This window comes from Dromiciops gliroides, chromosome 1, assembly GCF_019393635.1.
Source record: "Dromiciops gliroides isolate mDroGli1 chromosome 1, mDroGli1.pri, whole genome shotgun sequence".
Lineage (NCBI taxonomy): Eukaryota > Metazoa > Chordata > Mammalia > Microbiotheria > Microbiotheriidae > Dromiciops > Dromiciops gliroides.
Window position 1 is genome coordinate 118,660,760 of NC_057861.1, and position 17,935 is coordinate 118,678,694.

A 17,935-nucleotide genomic window follows, 5' to 3' on the forward strand; every position below is an offset into this window, starting at 1 on the left:
TAGTGTTTTAATTATGTATTTTAAATGTTTTCATTCAAGAAGAAGAAATATTTTGACTCTGCAAAATATGAAGTAATGAATAAACAACTACAGGGGACACCACTTCTGAAATCTGAAGTGACCTTGGACAACTAAATTAGCAAAAGATGAATGAAAGCAGTAGGGGATGCTTGGAGAAAGAAGTAAAAGTAGCCCGATATATGGCCCACATTCTTTTCTTCTCTATTTCCCATGGAACCTTTCAAAATGTACCTGGGCAGCATTTTCTCCCCATTGACTATTGATTTTCTTTTTCCTTTCATTTTCCCACAACACCTTATTGTATTCTTCTATGGAATTTAGCTTGGAAACTTGTGCATCTTGTTCATATTTGTGTCAGAGTCGTTTGTAGAAAATATACTTTGTCTTTGGGCTTTATGTCTCCTGACATACACTTTACAATTCTGAGCCACAGTGATCTTTCCCAGGGCTGGTCATTCAGAAGCTGTGGACAATTCATTTTCAATCTTCAGTCGCTGTATTTCCAAGTTTAAATCCACCCAAGTTTTGGCGAGCTGCTGGTTCTGGAAGCGCATCTCCAACTAGGAAGGGGAAAAATACACAAGAGGAGGGGAGGATTTTGTTAACTGAAGACCATCAAGAAGAATAACTGTGCATGATGAATAAGGAGTTTGTCAGAAGAAAATTAGATAGGTGGTAAATTTGCTGTTGTCTTTACTCTTTAGTTATACCTTTCTTACTGGTTATAAAGCAGACTTTCTATATCAATATGGTGCAGTGGAAAGAACATTTGGATTTGAAGTCAAAAGAACTGGGTTCAGGGCAGCTAGGTAGCGCAGTGGATAGAGTACCGGCCCTGGATTCATGAGGACCTGAGTTCAAATCCAGCCTCAGACACTTGACACTAACTAGCTGTGTGACCCTGGGCAAGTCACTTAACCTCAATTGCCTCACCAAAAAAAAAAAAGAAAAAAGAACTGGGTTCAAGCTCAGCTCTGACATTTACTATCTGTGTAACTTTGGGCAAGTTGTTTAATCTCTCTGTCCTCTCTCTCTCTCTCTCTCTCTCTCTCTCTCTCTCTCTCTCTCTCTCTCTCTCTCTCCTACTTCTTCTTCTTCTCCTCTCCATACACCCTCTCTCTAGCCCTCTACATCCCTATCTTAAAATGAGGGGTTTCAACTAGATGATCTCTGAGTTCCCTTCCAACTCTGAATTTATGGCGTATGGTCCATATGAATCACTTCCAAAGTGATAATGAAATTAAAGCAAAAGTAACTAATGAGCAAAATTGTTAGTAATGAGTTTTTATGCATAGAAATCAATTTTAACACAATTCCATTTATCCAAATATAAATTCATCCATTCTTATAGGGCCATAAGATACATGTGTAGGTGTTAACTGAACACTCAACCTCTAGAAAGAGGCATGGTGGGCATAAGAAGGATGCACCATATTAATAACAATAGTTCTCAGTTACTTCATCCATAAAATGAGGGCTTATAGTGCCTCTCTCCCAGGAATGTTAGGATTAAATGAGATTTTTGTAAAGTGCTTTGTAAACTTTAAGGCACAATATAAATACTATCTATCACCACCACTGCCACCACCATCACCATCATCCCTATTGTTACCATTGTTGTTATTGTTGTTGCAATGCTATAGGAAGCTAGTCGTGAAACCAAGAAACAAATTTTTTTTAAAAACTTTCATGGTGATCAGGAGTAGGGTTAACTAGCTATCATAATCATTAACATCATCACACAAGAAGAAACATAAAAAGCATGGCCATGGATATAGACTATGGGAAAGGAAGAGGCCAAACCATGTAAAAACAAACAAACATAACTAACAGAGAAGGAAGCCTACTTTTTGTTTGTGAAATTTTAAAAGGCCCCAAGGAAGGACACCTGAGCACTAGGTGGATATTCTCTGGAGGACTTAGGAAAAGTCACATACAAGAATTTCATAGAATGTGACCATCTGATTGGGTTCCCATTTGCACAGAGGAGGTAGTGTCCATGTTAGATAATTCTGGGTCCATGGAGGTTTCAAAACACTTGTTATTTTGAGACTTCAGTAATATAAGTGGTTCCTACCATTCAATGAAAACACTTAAGCATACCTTAGAGTAGTGGTTCTCAAAGTTAATGGTCTCAGAATCCTTTTATGCTCTTAAAAATTTTCAAGCACCCCAAAGAGTGTTTGTTTATGTAGGCCACATATATCAATATTTACCATATTAGAAATTTAAATAGATAAAATTTAAAAATATTTATGTATTAATTCATTTTAAACAACAATAATAAACCATTACATGTTATAATAAATAACATATTTTTATGAAAAGGAGCTATATTTTCAAAAATCTAATGAGAAGAGTGATACTGTTTTACATATTTCTGCAGATCTCTTTAATATCTAGCGTAATAGAAGACAGCTGGATTCTCATATCTGCTTCTGCATTCCATCTGTTGTTTTGGTTGAAGTATATAAAAAAAATCTGGTGTTAACACAGATACATAGTTGGAAAGAGGAGGAGTATTTTAAAAAAAGCAAATAACATGTAAATTTTATTATTAAAATAATTTTGACCTCATGAACCCCCATGAAAGGGTTGTGGGGACTATTAGGGGTCCTTGTGCAACATTTTGACATCTGCAGCCTTAAAAGAATATCTGAACTCACACACACACACACACACACACACACACACACACACACACACAACACCTTACAATTAAGTAGCACAGTGGATAGAGCACTGAGCCTAAAGTCAGGTATATGCAAGTTAAAATTCAGTATAACCCTGGACAAGTCATTTAATCCCTGTTTGCCTCAGTTGCTCAACTGCAAAATTAGGATGATAATAGCACCTGCTGCTATTATTATAATAACCTTCACTCTTGTGAGTCAAATTGGAATAACTGCCTTCCTGGGTTGTTGTAAGGGTCAAAAGAGATAACACATGTAAAGCACTTTGCAAACCTTAAAGTTCTATGCTAGCAATTATTATTAGCTCATGTCTCAGTCCTGGAACACAGCTATTAAGTGTTTTTGGTTGTGTGTTCTTTTCTTTTTGTTTGTTTTGTTGGGGCAATGAGGGTTGGGTTGCCCGGGATCACACAACTAGTAACTGTCAAGTGTCTGAGGTCAGATTTGAACTCAGGTCCTCCTGAATCCAGGGCCGGTGCTTTATCCACTGTGCCACCTAGCTGCCCTCTATTAAGTGTTTAAGGCTGGATTTGAACTCAGTTCTTCCTGACCCAGGGCTTAGCACTCTATCCACTATACCAGCTAGCTGCCGTAGTCCTGCTGGACTAGTATTTGATTCAGTCCAGTAAATATTTATGAAGCACTATTTGCAGAACCCTGTATTAGATTCTGATTGAAACACAAAGTACAGATAAAACAATTTGCCTAGACTCACAGAGCTTGTCATAGGATATAGTAATATATCTAAATATAAGAGGTAGCTATAAGAAACGATGAACTCAATGATCTTAGAAAAATGTGGAAAGACTTGCACAAAATAATAAAGAGCAAAATGAGCAGAACCAAGAGAATATTGTATACAGCAGCAGCAATACTGTTTTCCTCTGAGTGAATAAGTCATTTTGACTATTACAAATATTCAGATTAACTATAAAAGACTTATGAAGAGGCAGCTAGGTAGCACAGTGGATAGAACACTGGCCCTGGATTCAGGAGATACCTGAGTTCAAATCCAGCCTCAGACTCTTAACACTTACTAGCTGTGTGACCCTGGACAAGTCACTTAACCCAAAATACCTCACCAAAAAAATAAAAAATAAAAAAGACTTATGAAGAAAGACACTCGGCTTCCAGAGAAGTAACTAGTAAATAGAAGTATGCAAAAAAATGATTTTATACTAATTTGTGTTTAATGGTAGCTCTCTCATGTGGAGGGGGAGAAAGGAAAAAAGGAAAAAAAAAAGAAAATCATATGATTACTTTATTATATATTTAAAAGGAATAACAAGTACATAATAGATTTGCAGTTTCATGCACAATCATCTTTTTTAAAATTCTACTATGTCATGGAAATATTTGTTTTATTCCATGAATGAATGAATGAATGAATGAATGAATGAGGATAGGTGATACGGTGCACAGAATACTGGGCCTAGTGTAAGAGAGACTTAAATTCAAAGCTGTGTGACTCTAAGCAAGTCACTTAACTCCTGTCTTCTCCATCTTTAAAATTGGGGAATAATAGCACCTGCTTCCCAAGGTTGTTTAGAACATCAAATGAGGTAATATTTGTAAAGTGCTTTGCAAACCTTGAAGTCCTAAATAAATGCTATTATTATAAATAACTGTGTATTAGCACCTATCAAAAAAGTCAATGGGATAAATATTGGTCACACAAAGCCAAAGAGAAACTCCTTTTCCTCAAGGAGCTAATTTTCTACTGGGGCGGGGAGGGGGGGGGGCTGAAACAACAAATGCATATATAACTAAATTCAAGGAAATTTGAAGAGATAAAGTGGGGAAGAGAGAGGGAGGGAATGAGGGAGGGAAAGAGAGAGAGAGAGCATTCATTAACTGATGAAAAATTCAGGGTATATTGAACCCTGTATAGAGATTCTAAGAAGAATGATCAAGAAGGAATTCATTTCAGCCTTAGGGGACAGTATGATTTACAAATGTACTGAGCCAAGAAATGTAATGCTGATATCAGAGAAAGTAATTGTCCAGTTTGTTCAGAACTGAGAATGCAGAAAGAGAAGTAATGTGAGACAGAGCTGCAAAGGTAAATTGAAGCCAGAATATGAATGGTCTTAAATACCAGGCTGATCTAGTTGCATTTTATTCAAAGGTCAACAGGGAACCAGTGAAGGCTACTGAGAACAAGAAATCAGATGTATATGCATTTTGGCAACTGTGTAGAGGGACAAGGAATTGGAGAGAGGAAAAATTGGAAACCAAGAGAACAATTATAGAAGCCTAGATGGAAGATGGTGCAGGCCTGAACTAAGATGAGCATGAGTGCATAGAAATGGCAGATTCAAGAGATATTAGGAGACATGAAAGACAAGACTTGACAAATGATTGACTAGGGCTAGGGGTGAGGGTGGTAAGGGAGGAAAAAGTCAAGGAAGATTCTGAGGCAATGAACCTGGGTCACTGGGAAGATGCAGGGCTGGAAGAGGAAAGAGGAAATTTTGGAATATAAGCAGATGCGGAAGGAAAGAGACTGAAAACGTTTTGGACATGTTGATTTTGATATTCCAATAGCATTCCAAGGAGGGGAAGGGTGTATCTAATAGATAGCTGATAATGTGGGACTGAAATTCATGAGAAAAGTTAGGACTAGATGTGTAGATTTGAAAGACATGCATTAAAATAATGATTAGAATAGCTATTTCAAGCAATAAGATGGTGAATGACAGAAGAATAAAAGGATTCATACATCAGTATGGGCAAGATTGAGAATGAGATAACATGAACTTGCTTGACACAGTTGGCACAGTTGTGTGACTCTCTCCAGTTGTATTCAGCAAGATGGAGAAAGAAACAGAAAATGTATATGGAATGTTTGAGGACTGGAAGGATATGAATAGCAGTAGGACAAGGAGGCAAATAACTCAAGGATGAAGAACAGTGTGTGGTTGAATTGATGAACTGTAAGATCAAGACTGTGAAGAGACAATGGCAAAACCAAAGGAGGTATGATAGATTGTGAGAACAAAGAAGTAAAGGACTGAAGATCATAGTGAGGTTTATGAGGAGTGAAGCACAAGGAAAGATGGAAGAACAGGTGACTATAACCAGGCAAAAAGTTTCATAGATCAGGATGACGGAAATAGCATTGATACTGATGATGGTGAGACATACCTGTTTTGACCCGTATAAGCAAAGACATAGTTCATGGGAAGTGAGGAGGCTGAGGTAGCTAGGTGTCATGTTGGTAAGAGTGCTGGGTTTGGAGTCAGGATCACCTAAATTCAAGTCCTGCCCCAGACAATTACTAGCTATGTGACCCTGGGCAAGTCACAAATTCCTTGTGCCTCAGTATTCTCATCTATAATAAAAGAGTTGAACCCCATAGCATCAAGGATCTCTTAAAGCTCTTGTTATCCTATGAACCGAACACTTAGGTGTTTGAGGGGAACATCAACATGCCTATTATCCCGTCAATACAACACATCCCCCTAATATATAACATGCATATTATGACAGCAAGGGTAAGGATACAAAGAAAAACTGTTACTTAGGTAATGAATAAGCTAAGAAAGATGGTCAGAAAAGCAAAATCCAACAAATGGGTTTTAATGTTTATTTTTAACTTATAATAGATGTTCAAAAGTCTACAAGTGATTTGCAAAAATCCATTTTAGCTATTAGTCTTGTCTATATCTTTTAAATCTTTCAAGCAGAAGTGTTCGGTCATTTTTTCAACACTTATTGAATGCCTATTATTTGCAACATGCTAGTCAAAAGATTGTAATATTTTAGTTTTAACCGATTTATATCCCCATTGGCTAAGCATCCCATTAAATTGGTCCAGTAGTACATATTTATTGAGTATTGATGCAGATAAAGAGCAGAGCCCAGAATTTATTAGGAAGTCAAGGCAGAAAAATCATCAGTTTTTTTCATTGGTCCTACATTGTTTATTGATAGAAAAAACTCTTGTTTTCAACACCAATGTGCTCCCACTGAGACTGTATGGCTGCAGACCATAGAATCATCAAAGAATTAAAATTACAACCCAAAGGACAATATCACAATGTATTGTGGTCATAAGCACTACTGAATTACTAAAAAGGGGAATGGATGTTGCCCCTTTGCAGATTGGGGAGCTAGCCCTATGTAATCAAATTATTTTCCTTTTTCCAAAATATTACTGTACAGGAAAAGAGAGAAGATGAGTATGTCTGAAGGTCTCTGATGAGCAGATGCACAGTTAATGATCATCACTAGCCAGCCAGTCCCTAATTTGTTCACTGGATCATAGATCTGAGCTTGAAAGAACCCTAAAAGCCATCTAATCTTTTTACAGATGAAGAAATTGGGGCGCAGGGAAGTTGTGACTTGCCTAAGTTCACCCAGGAAATGTGTCAGAGGTAGTATTTGACTCCATGTCCTTGATATGCTATCAGGAGTACTGAAATATATCTACCATTTGGATCTGGATATTTCAAGCAGAATTAATCATTACCAAGGTAAATCGCAATGGTTCAGTAGAATTTGAACACCTTGGTTCAAATTCTGGTTCTGCCCTATTTGTACCAGGTGAAACCTCATCCAGGCACAACTCCTTTGGTGTTCTCAGGGTCCTAAGGGATGGGTGACCTCTACATTCCCTTTCAGCTCCAAATCTATGATTCTTTATAAAGTATGACTAGAGAAATTTCAGCCTGTCGGTACTATAACCAATTACCCAAGTAGCACTAGTGAATCATTCTACCATTTTTCCTTCCAAAGGATGAAAAATGGAAGAGTGGGTGAGTGAGAATGATTGGAGGTTCTTTGAGATGCTAACCTATTGACTGGATGATGAGATAATGACTGTGGATAAAAGGATAAAGGCAAGCCATCCTCCACCATCCCCACTCCCCATACACATCCTATTCTTCCCAGGAGCGCTCTCTCTCACGTGAGTCCATCCCACCAGAGGTTAAAACGCTTGGAGTCAAATGTCCAAATATAAAGAAGCAAAAGTTAGGAGAGGGGAAAAGAGGCGAGATCAGGATGGCAGGAAGAAAGGGAGGAAGAAAGTAGAGGAAAGAATAGGGGAAACCAGAAGGAAGGCGAGAGGCGAAAGTTTCTAGCCCAGCCCGTCTTGGCAGGGCTCACCAGTTCAGCCCGCAGCCAACGATGGTTCCGTCTATGTGCGCCCTGCGCAGCTCCTCCTGCACGGCAGTGGCCCTGCTCCCAGAGCCTTCCCAGGGCTGCTGATGCTCCAGCTGCTGTTTCCCAGGCTCCTGTGGCAGTGGTGGGACATCCTGGCGTGAGATGGGGCTGCGGAAAGCGTTGCGGAGACGCCTCTGGATGTCCTCCAACAATAAACTGGACGCAACGTCCTCGTCCTGCGCTTCCCCATTCCTGACTCCTCGTTGATCCCCAAAAGAGAAGCCGGGAAGGAAAGGGCAAAAGTGGTCCCCCTCCAATGCTCGGACCTCCCTTCGGTCTGCTCCAAAATCCCAGGGCGGTGCTACCTTCTCTAGCAGCATAGGAAATGTCATTGTTAGCTTCAGTGGAAAGAAAAGAAATTCAGTCCCACCTCCAGCTCCCCCCCTCTCTCGGTCTTTCGGCGTCCTAGCCTAGCAATTAGGTAGGGGTCAGGTGGGGAAAGGGGACTCTTTATAAGTGTCACTCTGGGAAACGACTAGCCCATTGCAAATGTGGGACCTTATTGTTTCTTTCCAGTTTAGAAAATCTCTATCTTTGCAACCCTTCGCCACCACCTCCACCTCTTTCTCTCTCTCACCACCGAGAAAGGAGATGTTGGAAATTTGAGAAGAGAGTTCAGCTGGGCAGCCTCTCCTTGATCCCTTTAAAGTGCAAGGGTAAATCACTCAGTTTAGAGAAGAATGCTGGTAACGGATAAGTCATGGAAAACTGAATAGCCCCTACTGTTGGATAACTGCTGCTGGATTTGGGACAGAAAGGAACTTTTGGCAGCCCTAGTTGACTTCCTCATTTGCTTTCAAACCTCACTCAATTTACTGTCTTCTTCCTGCCTTTAACTGTGGGTGTTCCCCCAAAGCTTCATCTTGGGCTCCTCTTTTCTTCTGTTCTTTTATTCCCTCCCTTTAAAATCTCACCCTCATAGATTCAAATATCAGCCCTCAGATATATAGATATAACCTATATCAGATTACCTGCTGTCTAGGGGAGGGGGGAGGGAGGGGAGGGAGGGAGAAAAATCTGAAATTGTAAAGCATGTATAAACAAAAGTTGAGAACTATCTTTACATGTAACGGAAAAAATAAAATACCCCATACATTAAAAAAAAAATAAACAAATATCAGCCCTCTGCCATTCCAAATTCTCCATTTGGATGTCCCACTGGGCTTCAACATGTACAAAACTAAGGGGATGCCCATCGATCAAGGAATGGCTGAGCAAAATATGGCATATTAATAAAATGAATAAGAAATGAACAAAGGTATGGAATCAAAGAAACCTGTGAAGATTTGTAAGAACTGATACAACATGAAGTGAACAGAACTAGATCAATTTATACAATGACAACACTGTAAAGACACAGTTTTGAAAGACTTAGAACTTTCACTGACTCAATATTCAGCTACAATCCAAAGAACTAAAGATGAAACATGCTACCTACCTGCCTCCTGACAGACTGATAGACTCAGGGTGCAGATAGAGACATTTTTTGGATATGCCCAATTCTGAAATTTGTTTTGCTTAACTATGCATGTTTGTCACACATGTTTATTTTTCCTTTTTTTTTTCCATTGGGGCAGGGTTGGGGAAGAGAGGTAGGAGACAAAGAAGAAGGATTTTTTTTTCATCAAAAGAGATTAAATTTAATTTTATACAGCTTAAAAGGCCTAAAAGTGAAGCACTGGCTTTAGAGTCCAGGACTCAATTTCAAATTCTTCCTCTCTTACTAAGTTGAGATAACATATATAAAGAGATTTGCAATCCTTAAAGTGCTATATGTTAACTTTATTATTACTATAGCTACTACAGTGAATGGACAGCTAAGTGGTACAGTGTGGTCTTAGAATCATGAAGACTCATTTTCATGAATTCTAACCTGCCCTCAGATACTTACTAGTCCTGTGACCCTGGGCAAGTCACTTATCCCAGTTTACCTCAGTTCCTCATCTGTAAAATGAACTGGAGAAGAAAATGGCAAACCACTTCAGTAGCTTGCCAAGAAAACAAAAAAAAATGGGATTATAAAGATTCTAAAAGAGTCGACAACTATAGTGAATATACCCTAAAGTCACTGTACCTTTAATGACCCTTGTGGGTAGTATCTCTTATAATTTCATCCAGGTAGAAAAAACTTTTCACTCTCTTAATCTGTACTTAAGGCCTGAATTTAAATATATTCAACCTTTTCCATACCCCTAAAAGTGATTATTCATTGCCCTCAAGCATGCATTCACTGTGACAGGAAAGATTTTTTATTTTAAAAATACACAACACAATAAAGAGTAGGCTCTCAGGCTCTAGACATTGTCTTTGCTTTTTCTGTGCCTGACACCTGTCATTCTTGTAGTGTCTCAGAACATATGGCTGACACAGCTCAAATTTTTCCCTTAAGGTGACAGTAGCTCCTATAAACAATAAATAACAATTTCCTGTCATTGCTCAGGGTACAAGTATATAGCATCTGTCTAGTGACTAGCAAAGACTTTGTACCCATCCTTCCGTGGACATGGTCATATTCAGGACTGGTAATGCATTTCTCACTCTAACAGCTTTGCCATCACAGAATCTCTGAGTTAGAAGAGAAATATGAAGTATTTCTGGCCCAACTTGCTCCTGAAGAAGAACGCACTTTATAACGTGCCTGATAAATCCACGTCCTGTCTTTGTCTGAAGACCTCTAGGGAGGAAGAACTCAGTACCTCCTGTGAAGATGGTCATTCCACTTTTGGACAGCTCTTATTGTAAGAATTATTTTTCTTTCCATTAAGTCTAAATCTGCCTCGCCGCAAACTTTCACCCATTGATACACCCTCTGGGACCAAGTTAAACAAATCTAGTACCATTCTCATGCTTTGGCCTTTAAATCTTGAAAGCAGCTACCATGTCACCCTCTAAGTCTTCTATTCTTCAAACTAATCAACTATAGTAGAGAAACTAATCTATCATCTATCTCTCCCAAAAATGACTGAGAACTGAACAAGATACTCCAAATGTGGTCTGATCAAAACAGAGCACAGAAAAGATAGTAATCCTATTACCGTCATACTCTTAGACACTATGCCTTTCTTAATGTAGTTTAATATTACATTGGCTTTTTTTGAGCTATATCACACTGTTGATTCATGTTAACCTCAAACTCTGCTAAAACTCCTAGATCTTCTTCAGATAAATTTTTATGTAGCCACCTTTCCCCCATTTAGCACGTGGGAAGTTGATTATTTGAGCATAAATGTAAGACTTTCATGATAGATAGATAGATAGATAGATAGATAGATAGATAGATAGATAGATAGATAGATAGATAGATAGATAGATGATAGATAGATAGATAGATAGATAGATAGATAGATAGATAGATAGATAGATAGATAGATAGATAGATAGATAGATGGAAGTTCTTTGAGGGCAGGGACTGTTTATTGCCCTTTGGTTGGAAAGGGTAGAGGGTGGACATTGGAGACTTATACCCAGATCATCCCCTTAAGGAGAGGTTCCAGAGTAACTATTTTATCCTTTCCCAGCTGACTGCAGGAATTAATACACCTCTGGCAAAGTATCCTCTTCCCCTCACCATTTTCTTATTCTTTTTTTGTGTTGTCTTCTATTAGATTGTGAGCTTCTTGAGGGCAGGAACTGTCACCATTCTTTGTATTTCTAGCTCTCAGGACAGTGTGTGGTGCATAATAGATGCTTAATAAATATTTATTGACTATTATAGTTATGAAAAGGCAGATTCAGTTGTGTACCGGTAAATGTTTACCATTTGGCTCTCTAGGGGGGAAAAAAGGAATGTACCCACATCCCACTTTTAAATTTAATCTCTACTATTAATATATTTTTTATTATTTTCTTAAGCCTAGACAATCTACAAAATGATAGATCAATCCCTGACTGGTAACATTTACTGATGTCCAAGGTTTTAATGCTCACACTGAAAATATAACAATCAACTCTCCTGATCAAGAATCCTCTCCCACACATACCTGGGCAGGTTCCCCTTCTGCTGCTCCCAGCTGGTATTGAGAGGTGTAACTCCTTGCAGTTCCCCATAACTCCCAGAAGACAGCATTAGGCATTAGTCTCCAGAGGCTGCTCTTCTTAGCTCCCAACAGATGGTGTCAGTTGTTACCCTCCTCATAGGACAAATAGCTTTCCCTGAAGGTCTCTATTATTCCCAGTAGGTGGTGCAGGGCATTACCCTCAGGTGTGGTCCAACCCTGTCTGTGTACATCTTTGTATTTCATCTGAGGTCTCTTCATACCAGAGAGAGGATGGTTTCCAGAATTTTCCCTGTCTTGAAGGAGACACAAGTTAATTTCATGTAAAATAACACTGGAGATTTTCTACCCACAAGCAGGCATTCTCCTTCAAGGTCCAGTTACATTCATTGCCCTGATAGACTTGATTACAGCTCTAATGACACAGTGCCAGGCTAAGGACCTTATTTCATAGGCTAGTTCCCTTTCCCACTACTCCTAATTACATAGGGGACAGAACCCCAACACCCTCTATGTACAACAGTGTCCCAGGCAGAGTAAGACAAAGCCAAAGTTTGAATATGGTAGCTGCAATTCTTAATGTATTTTTTCTATAGGTACCCAGGAAGACTGCCCTCCACCTAAAGAAGCACTCTCCACTTGTTCAAAAGATGACAAAGCAATCCAACGAGTGCCCAGTTATCTCTCAGGTCCCACAGAATATCTCTATGGCAACTGGGTGGGATATTAAAATCAGTCCCCAGGGTATTATTACAAGTCAGACAGCTAGATGGCACTGGATAGAGAGCAGAAGTCTAGAAGACCTGAACTCAAATCTAGCTTCAAACACTTACTAGCTGTATAACTCTGTATGTCACTTAACCTCACTTTCCTCATCTGTGAAAATGGGGATCATAAATAGCACCTGCCTTCTAAGGTTGTGATGAGGAACAAATGAGATAATATGTGTGAAGTGCTTTGCACACTTCTTATGGGGAGGAAGCCCTACTAGAGACAGTCAGCATGGCAGTTAGTCCATATTAATGGCACCAGCATCTTCCAGAGTTTCCAGACTCACAACCTCGGTGTTGTCTTTGCTTTCTTCTTTTCCCTTACCCCCGAAATGCAATCGCATGCTAGGGAAACACAGTATGTAGGATATTGGACTTGGAGTCAGGAAGATCTGCGTTTGAATCATGTCTCAGATGCTTATCAGCTGTGTGACCCTGACTGAATCACATAACCTTCTTCCACTTTACTTTCTTCATCTGTAAAATGGAGATAATAAGAGCATCTGCCTCTTAGGACTGCCTTGAGGATCGAATTAGATAAAATTTGTAATGAGCTTTGTAATGCTAGCTAGCTAGTAGTGTTGTTGTTGTTTCCAAGCCCTATCTATCTTCGAATCTGTGCCTTCCTCTACCTTTATAGTTGATGCCCTCACTAACTTCTCAACTGTGCTAATTTAATATCTTCCTAAGTGATCATTCTGCCTTCATTCACTCTTCTTTCTAATTTGTTCTTCACATAGCTGCCAAAATCATCTTCCTAATATACAGGAATGTCATTCCCCTGCTCAAAAACCTTTAATTCAGGGGTTTTTAACCAGGGGTCAGGGGTCAACATAATCAGTTTCCTTCATAATCCAATGTCATCAGGTATACACTCTCCACTCTGACTACTGATCTCCCTAGTTTCCTCTAAAATTTCACCTTCTACAGGAATCTTTCCCCAACCCCTCTTCCTTCTAGTGGCTTCCCACTATTCATTATTTCCTACTTATCCCATATATAACTTGCTTTGTATACTGTATCCACCTTGTCAATTCACTATCTCTGTCTCCACAGTGGCTCTTCCAAACCTTTTTATCCTTCTTCAAACCTCTCATGGTTCCCCTTCCCCCCATTCTCTCATATGAGAAGCTCGCCTCATATTTACAGAAAAAATTGAGGCCCTTCACTGTGACCTCCCTCTTCTTCCCTCTTCTTCATCTCCTATCACTCAGGTGCCTTCTGCCACTTTTTCCTCCTTCACCTCTGTTTTACATGATGAAGTGGCCTTACTTCTTACCAAAGCTAATTCCTCTACTTGATTCCATCCTGTCTTCTCCAATAGATTGTCCCTTCTGTCCTCCCCCTCTTTTCACTTATTTTCAATCTTTCCCTTTCTGCTGACTCATTTTCTCCTACCTACATTCTCATGTCTTTCCTATGCTGAAAAAACTCTCATTTGATCCTTCCATCTCTGCTAACTATAGTCCTATATCTCTTCTGCCTTTTGTGGCTAAATTCCTTGAAAGGCCATCTACAAAAGGTGCCTCCACTTTCTCTTCTCTTTGGAGGACTACTTTAATGGGTCTCTGTTTTGCTTCTGAGTTGGTTCATGGCAAGTCTGTAGACTTTTACACCCACTAAGTCTCTTGGGGTTTGGTCAAGCCCTCCTTCCTTTCTATTTGTCTTTTTTTCTCCCCCTGGCAGGTGGGCTAGGTTATTTAAATAGCCATAAATAATTTCTTAGTGACATCTAGAAAGGAGTATGTGGAATTATTGGCTGTGATTAGTGTTGAAACCTTTCAGAAGGGGAGGGGAAATGCTTTGATACATGTATATTTCTTGTTCTTACCTATTCTAAGTTCCTTGAGGGAAAGGATATTTTTTATCCTTATGTCCCCAGTGTCGATCCAGAGCCTTATACATAATAGGTGATTAATAAGTATTAGTTCAATTTAATTGAATTAAAATACAAAATATTACTTTAATCAAAATCCATCTGAGACAAACTATGCCTGGAATCCCATATATTGCTACTCCATTATACATAATATATGATCTCTAGTCAAAACCAAATTAAGACAAATTAAGGAATAGAGAGTATGCCAATTTTAAGAGACCCCCCTATAGCATTATTTTATTTTATTTTATTTTTAGAATAGAAAAGTATTGTTTAAATAGAAAGGATAATGAAAATGAAAATATAGGATGATGATCAAGTATGTTCTCTAATCAGCTTATTGAGCTACAAGGTGGTGAGTTTTTAGGACTTTTGATTGTATCTTCTTTTTAGGCCAATTGGAGAATATACTTAATTTGTAGTAAAGTCATTTAATGAAGCACTATCATAACAAAAGAACCAATGGAACATTTTCCCCATAAATCTTGAGCTCACTTTCCCACAAGTACATGCACTCTTTCAGTTGGAAGAATAATAGGGGATAATATAGGGGGCATATAGACATGGGAAACACATATAGTCAGAGTATCCATTTAATGGCATATACATACATGATGCACGAGAAGTCAGGGCATATGACTGTAGAGAAGCGACTCATGTCTCCTATGCTATGTCTTCTGGTAGGATCATATGCTACTCTCTGATGGGCCAGCTCCCTGCCAGAGATCAAGCTTAATCAGAGAGCAAGCTTTTTCCTCCTGACTTACATGTCTCTGTTGCTCTTTGTTGGAAGTTGCAGCTCTGTTCTGTCTGTTTTCAAGCTACCTCCGTAGCCTTTTAATATTCTATCTAATATCAAGTAGAAATGCTGTGTATAATAAGACTCTGCCCTATAAGGAAAGTCCATAGCACTGTGAACCAGCTCTTTCAAACACTTCACCTTCCACTGGGTGATGCTCCCATGCAGGGAAATGCTACAACTATTTTGGCCCCCTAAAGGTCCTTAGCTTCTCTATCCTCCTGAAAGACTATGTTTTAAGCCACCTGCTTCTCTTTCCACTAACTACTGCTTTTACTCTGCAAGAGAGAGCCATAACTACTTTCAGTCAGTTCTCTTGTTAATGGCCCTGAAGCAGATCAAGTCACATAGGCATTTCATAAAAAGTAGCAGATTGCCAGAATACTTATGAGTACAATCACGTTTTATTTCTTAATTCTTATCATTCTCTACCACTCCCCATGTCTTCGTCCAGCTGAGGTAAATATTCCTAGGAATCTATTTCCTCAAATGGAGAAGGAACTGAATGAAACCATGGTGAAAAAAAATCCTTTCAGCTTCCATGATCCTCTGGTTTTTACCATATGACCCCATATGAATGTGAGGGTCATGAATAATTTGGCAACAGTGAATGATTATGTATACATATTTTACATACCTATATACCTGGGATTATATAAAAATTTCTCAGGCAAAAAGGGGTTACAAGTGAAAAAAGTCTAAGAAACCCTGCTTTAAGAAACTAAGGAGCATTAAAACCAATAGAACAGAATTATGAGTTGATGCAGGCATAGTAGTTTCCCAATTCAGTGCCTCCCTACTTATATACATATTCGTGTGCCAGCTTTCTACCATGGACGTTACATGGATTGATGGGAGAGTATGATCTAGGTTTATGTATAAACTGTGATGTTTTCATCATTCCTGCTTTTGCCTTCTAATGAGTAAATTTATGTTTATTACTCCTTTTACTTTTTCATTTAGTAAAAGTATCAGGTACATCAACATAATTGATTTGGGGGGGTTTGGGGTTTTGTTTACTCATTCTCTTTAACTTATTCAAATACTTGTAGTTCACACTAGGCAAATTTTTAAAAATTTATACATTTTGTTTTGACATAGTAAACACTTCCCAATAAACATCTAAAATTCCCCACAAAGTATATTTCTACAAAATAAGTAGAACCACTACAGAGAGTAATTATAACTAATATTGTATTTCATTTTACATTTTGTAGTTTACCACTTGCTAAAATAAAGGGATATGAGTTTTAATTTTTAAAAATTTATTCTAACATTGTATTTGGCCTTATAATCATTAACTTTTAACTTCATTTTCATTTACATTGCTGCAGTCAGCAATCAACAAGGATTTTTAAGCACTTAATAAGAACCAAACTCTGTGCTAAGCAGTAGGTTTACAAGAAAAAGGAGGGGCAGCTAGGTGGTGCAGTGGATAGAGCACTGGCCCTGGAGTCAGGAGGACCTGAGTTCAAATCCAACCTCAGATATTTGACACATACTAGCTGTGTGACCCAGGGCAAGTCACTTAACCCCAACACAATTCCTGTCCATAAGGAGCTCACATTTCAATGAGGAAGACAATATGCAAATAGTATTTATATATAAGATATATGTAGAATAATGGAAGGTAGTCTCATAGGTAAAGGGTTAGCAATAGGGAGTGCTGGGAAAGGTCTCTTGCAGTAGGTAGGATTTGAGGAAAGTCTTAAAGGAAGCTAGGAAAGCCAGGAGGTAGAGGTATGGAGAGCCAGTGAAAAGGCACAGGGTTGGGGACTGTAGCAAGAAATAGCAAAAAGCTAGTGTTGCTAGATTATAGAATATGTGGAGAGGATTAAAATGTAAGAAGACTGGACAAGTAGGAATAGACCAAGTTCAAAATGTATGTATTCTTCTTTTGGCTACTTTCTTCACCCTTCATTACTTCATGCAAGTTTTCCCACTTTCTAATTTTTTCATGTTCATTAGTTTTTTTTCATTTTTCATTAGTTCATTAGTGCAATAAAATTCCATTATATTCATATACAGCAAATATTTCAGCCATCATCTATCCATTTTGCACATAGAATTTTTCAAACTTTTGCCATTATGTGTTGCTATTAATGTTTTGTTATATATGGGTCCTTTTCTTGTAATAATTTACCTTCTTTGGATATAAACCCTATACTGGATCAAAGTATCAATGTCAGTGCCAGGCACATAGTAGGTACTTAATACATGCTTGTGGATTGATTATTAATAATTTAGTAACTTTTATTTCATAGTTTCAAATTGCTTTCCAAAACAATTGTACCATTTATCAGCTCCATTAGTAGTGTGCCCATTGTCCCACACTCTCTCCAACATTGAATTTTTCCATATTTGTCAATTTGATTGATATGATATGATAACTCAAAGTTGTTTTAATCAGCATTCCTCTGATTATTGTTGATATCCATAGGTTTTTGAAAAGCTGATAGCTTGTATTTCTCCTTTTGAAAGTTGCTTTAGGTACCTCTAACACTAAATTATTGGGGGATAGATTTGTTTTATAGATTAGTATGAATTCCTTATAGATTTGATAATAGACTTTAACAACATATATTTAATACACTTTCCTGTTTCATATT

General features: G+C 38.3%; 1 protein-coding gene across 1 annotated transcript; it reads right to left on the bottom strand.

The window, feature by feature from the left end:
* Window positions 1-338: 338 nt before the first annotated feature.
* AARD (alanine and arginine rich domain containing protein) lies at window positions 339-8,215 on the bottom strand. Its single transcript, XM_043991892.1, is given in 3 exon segments — window positions 339-581; window positions 7,827-7,846; window positions 7,849-8,215. Coding segments are annotated over 3 exon segments (630 nt in total).
* Window positions 8,216-17,935: the final 9,720 nt, after the last annotated feature.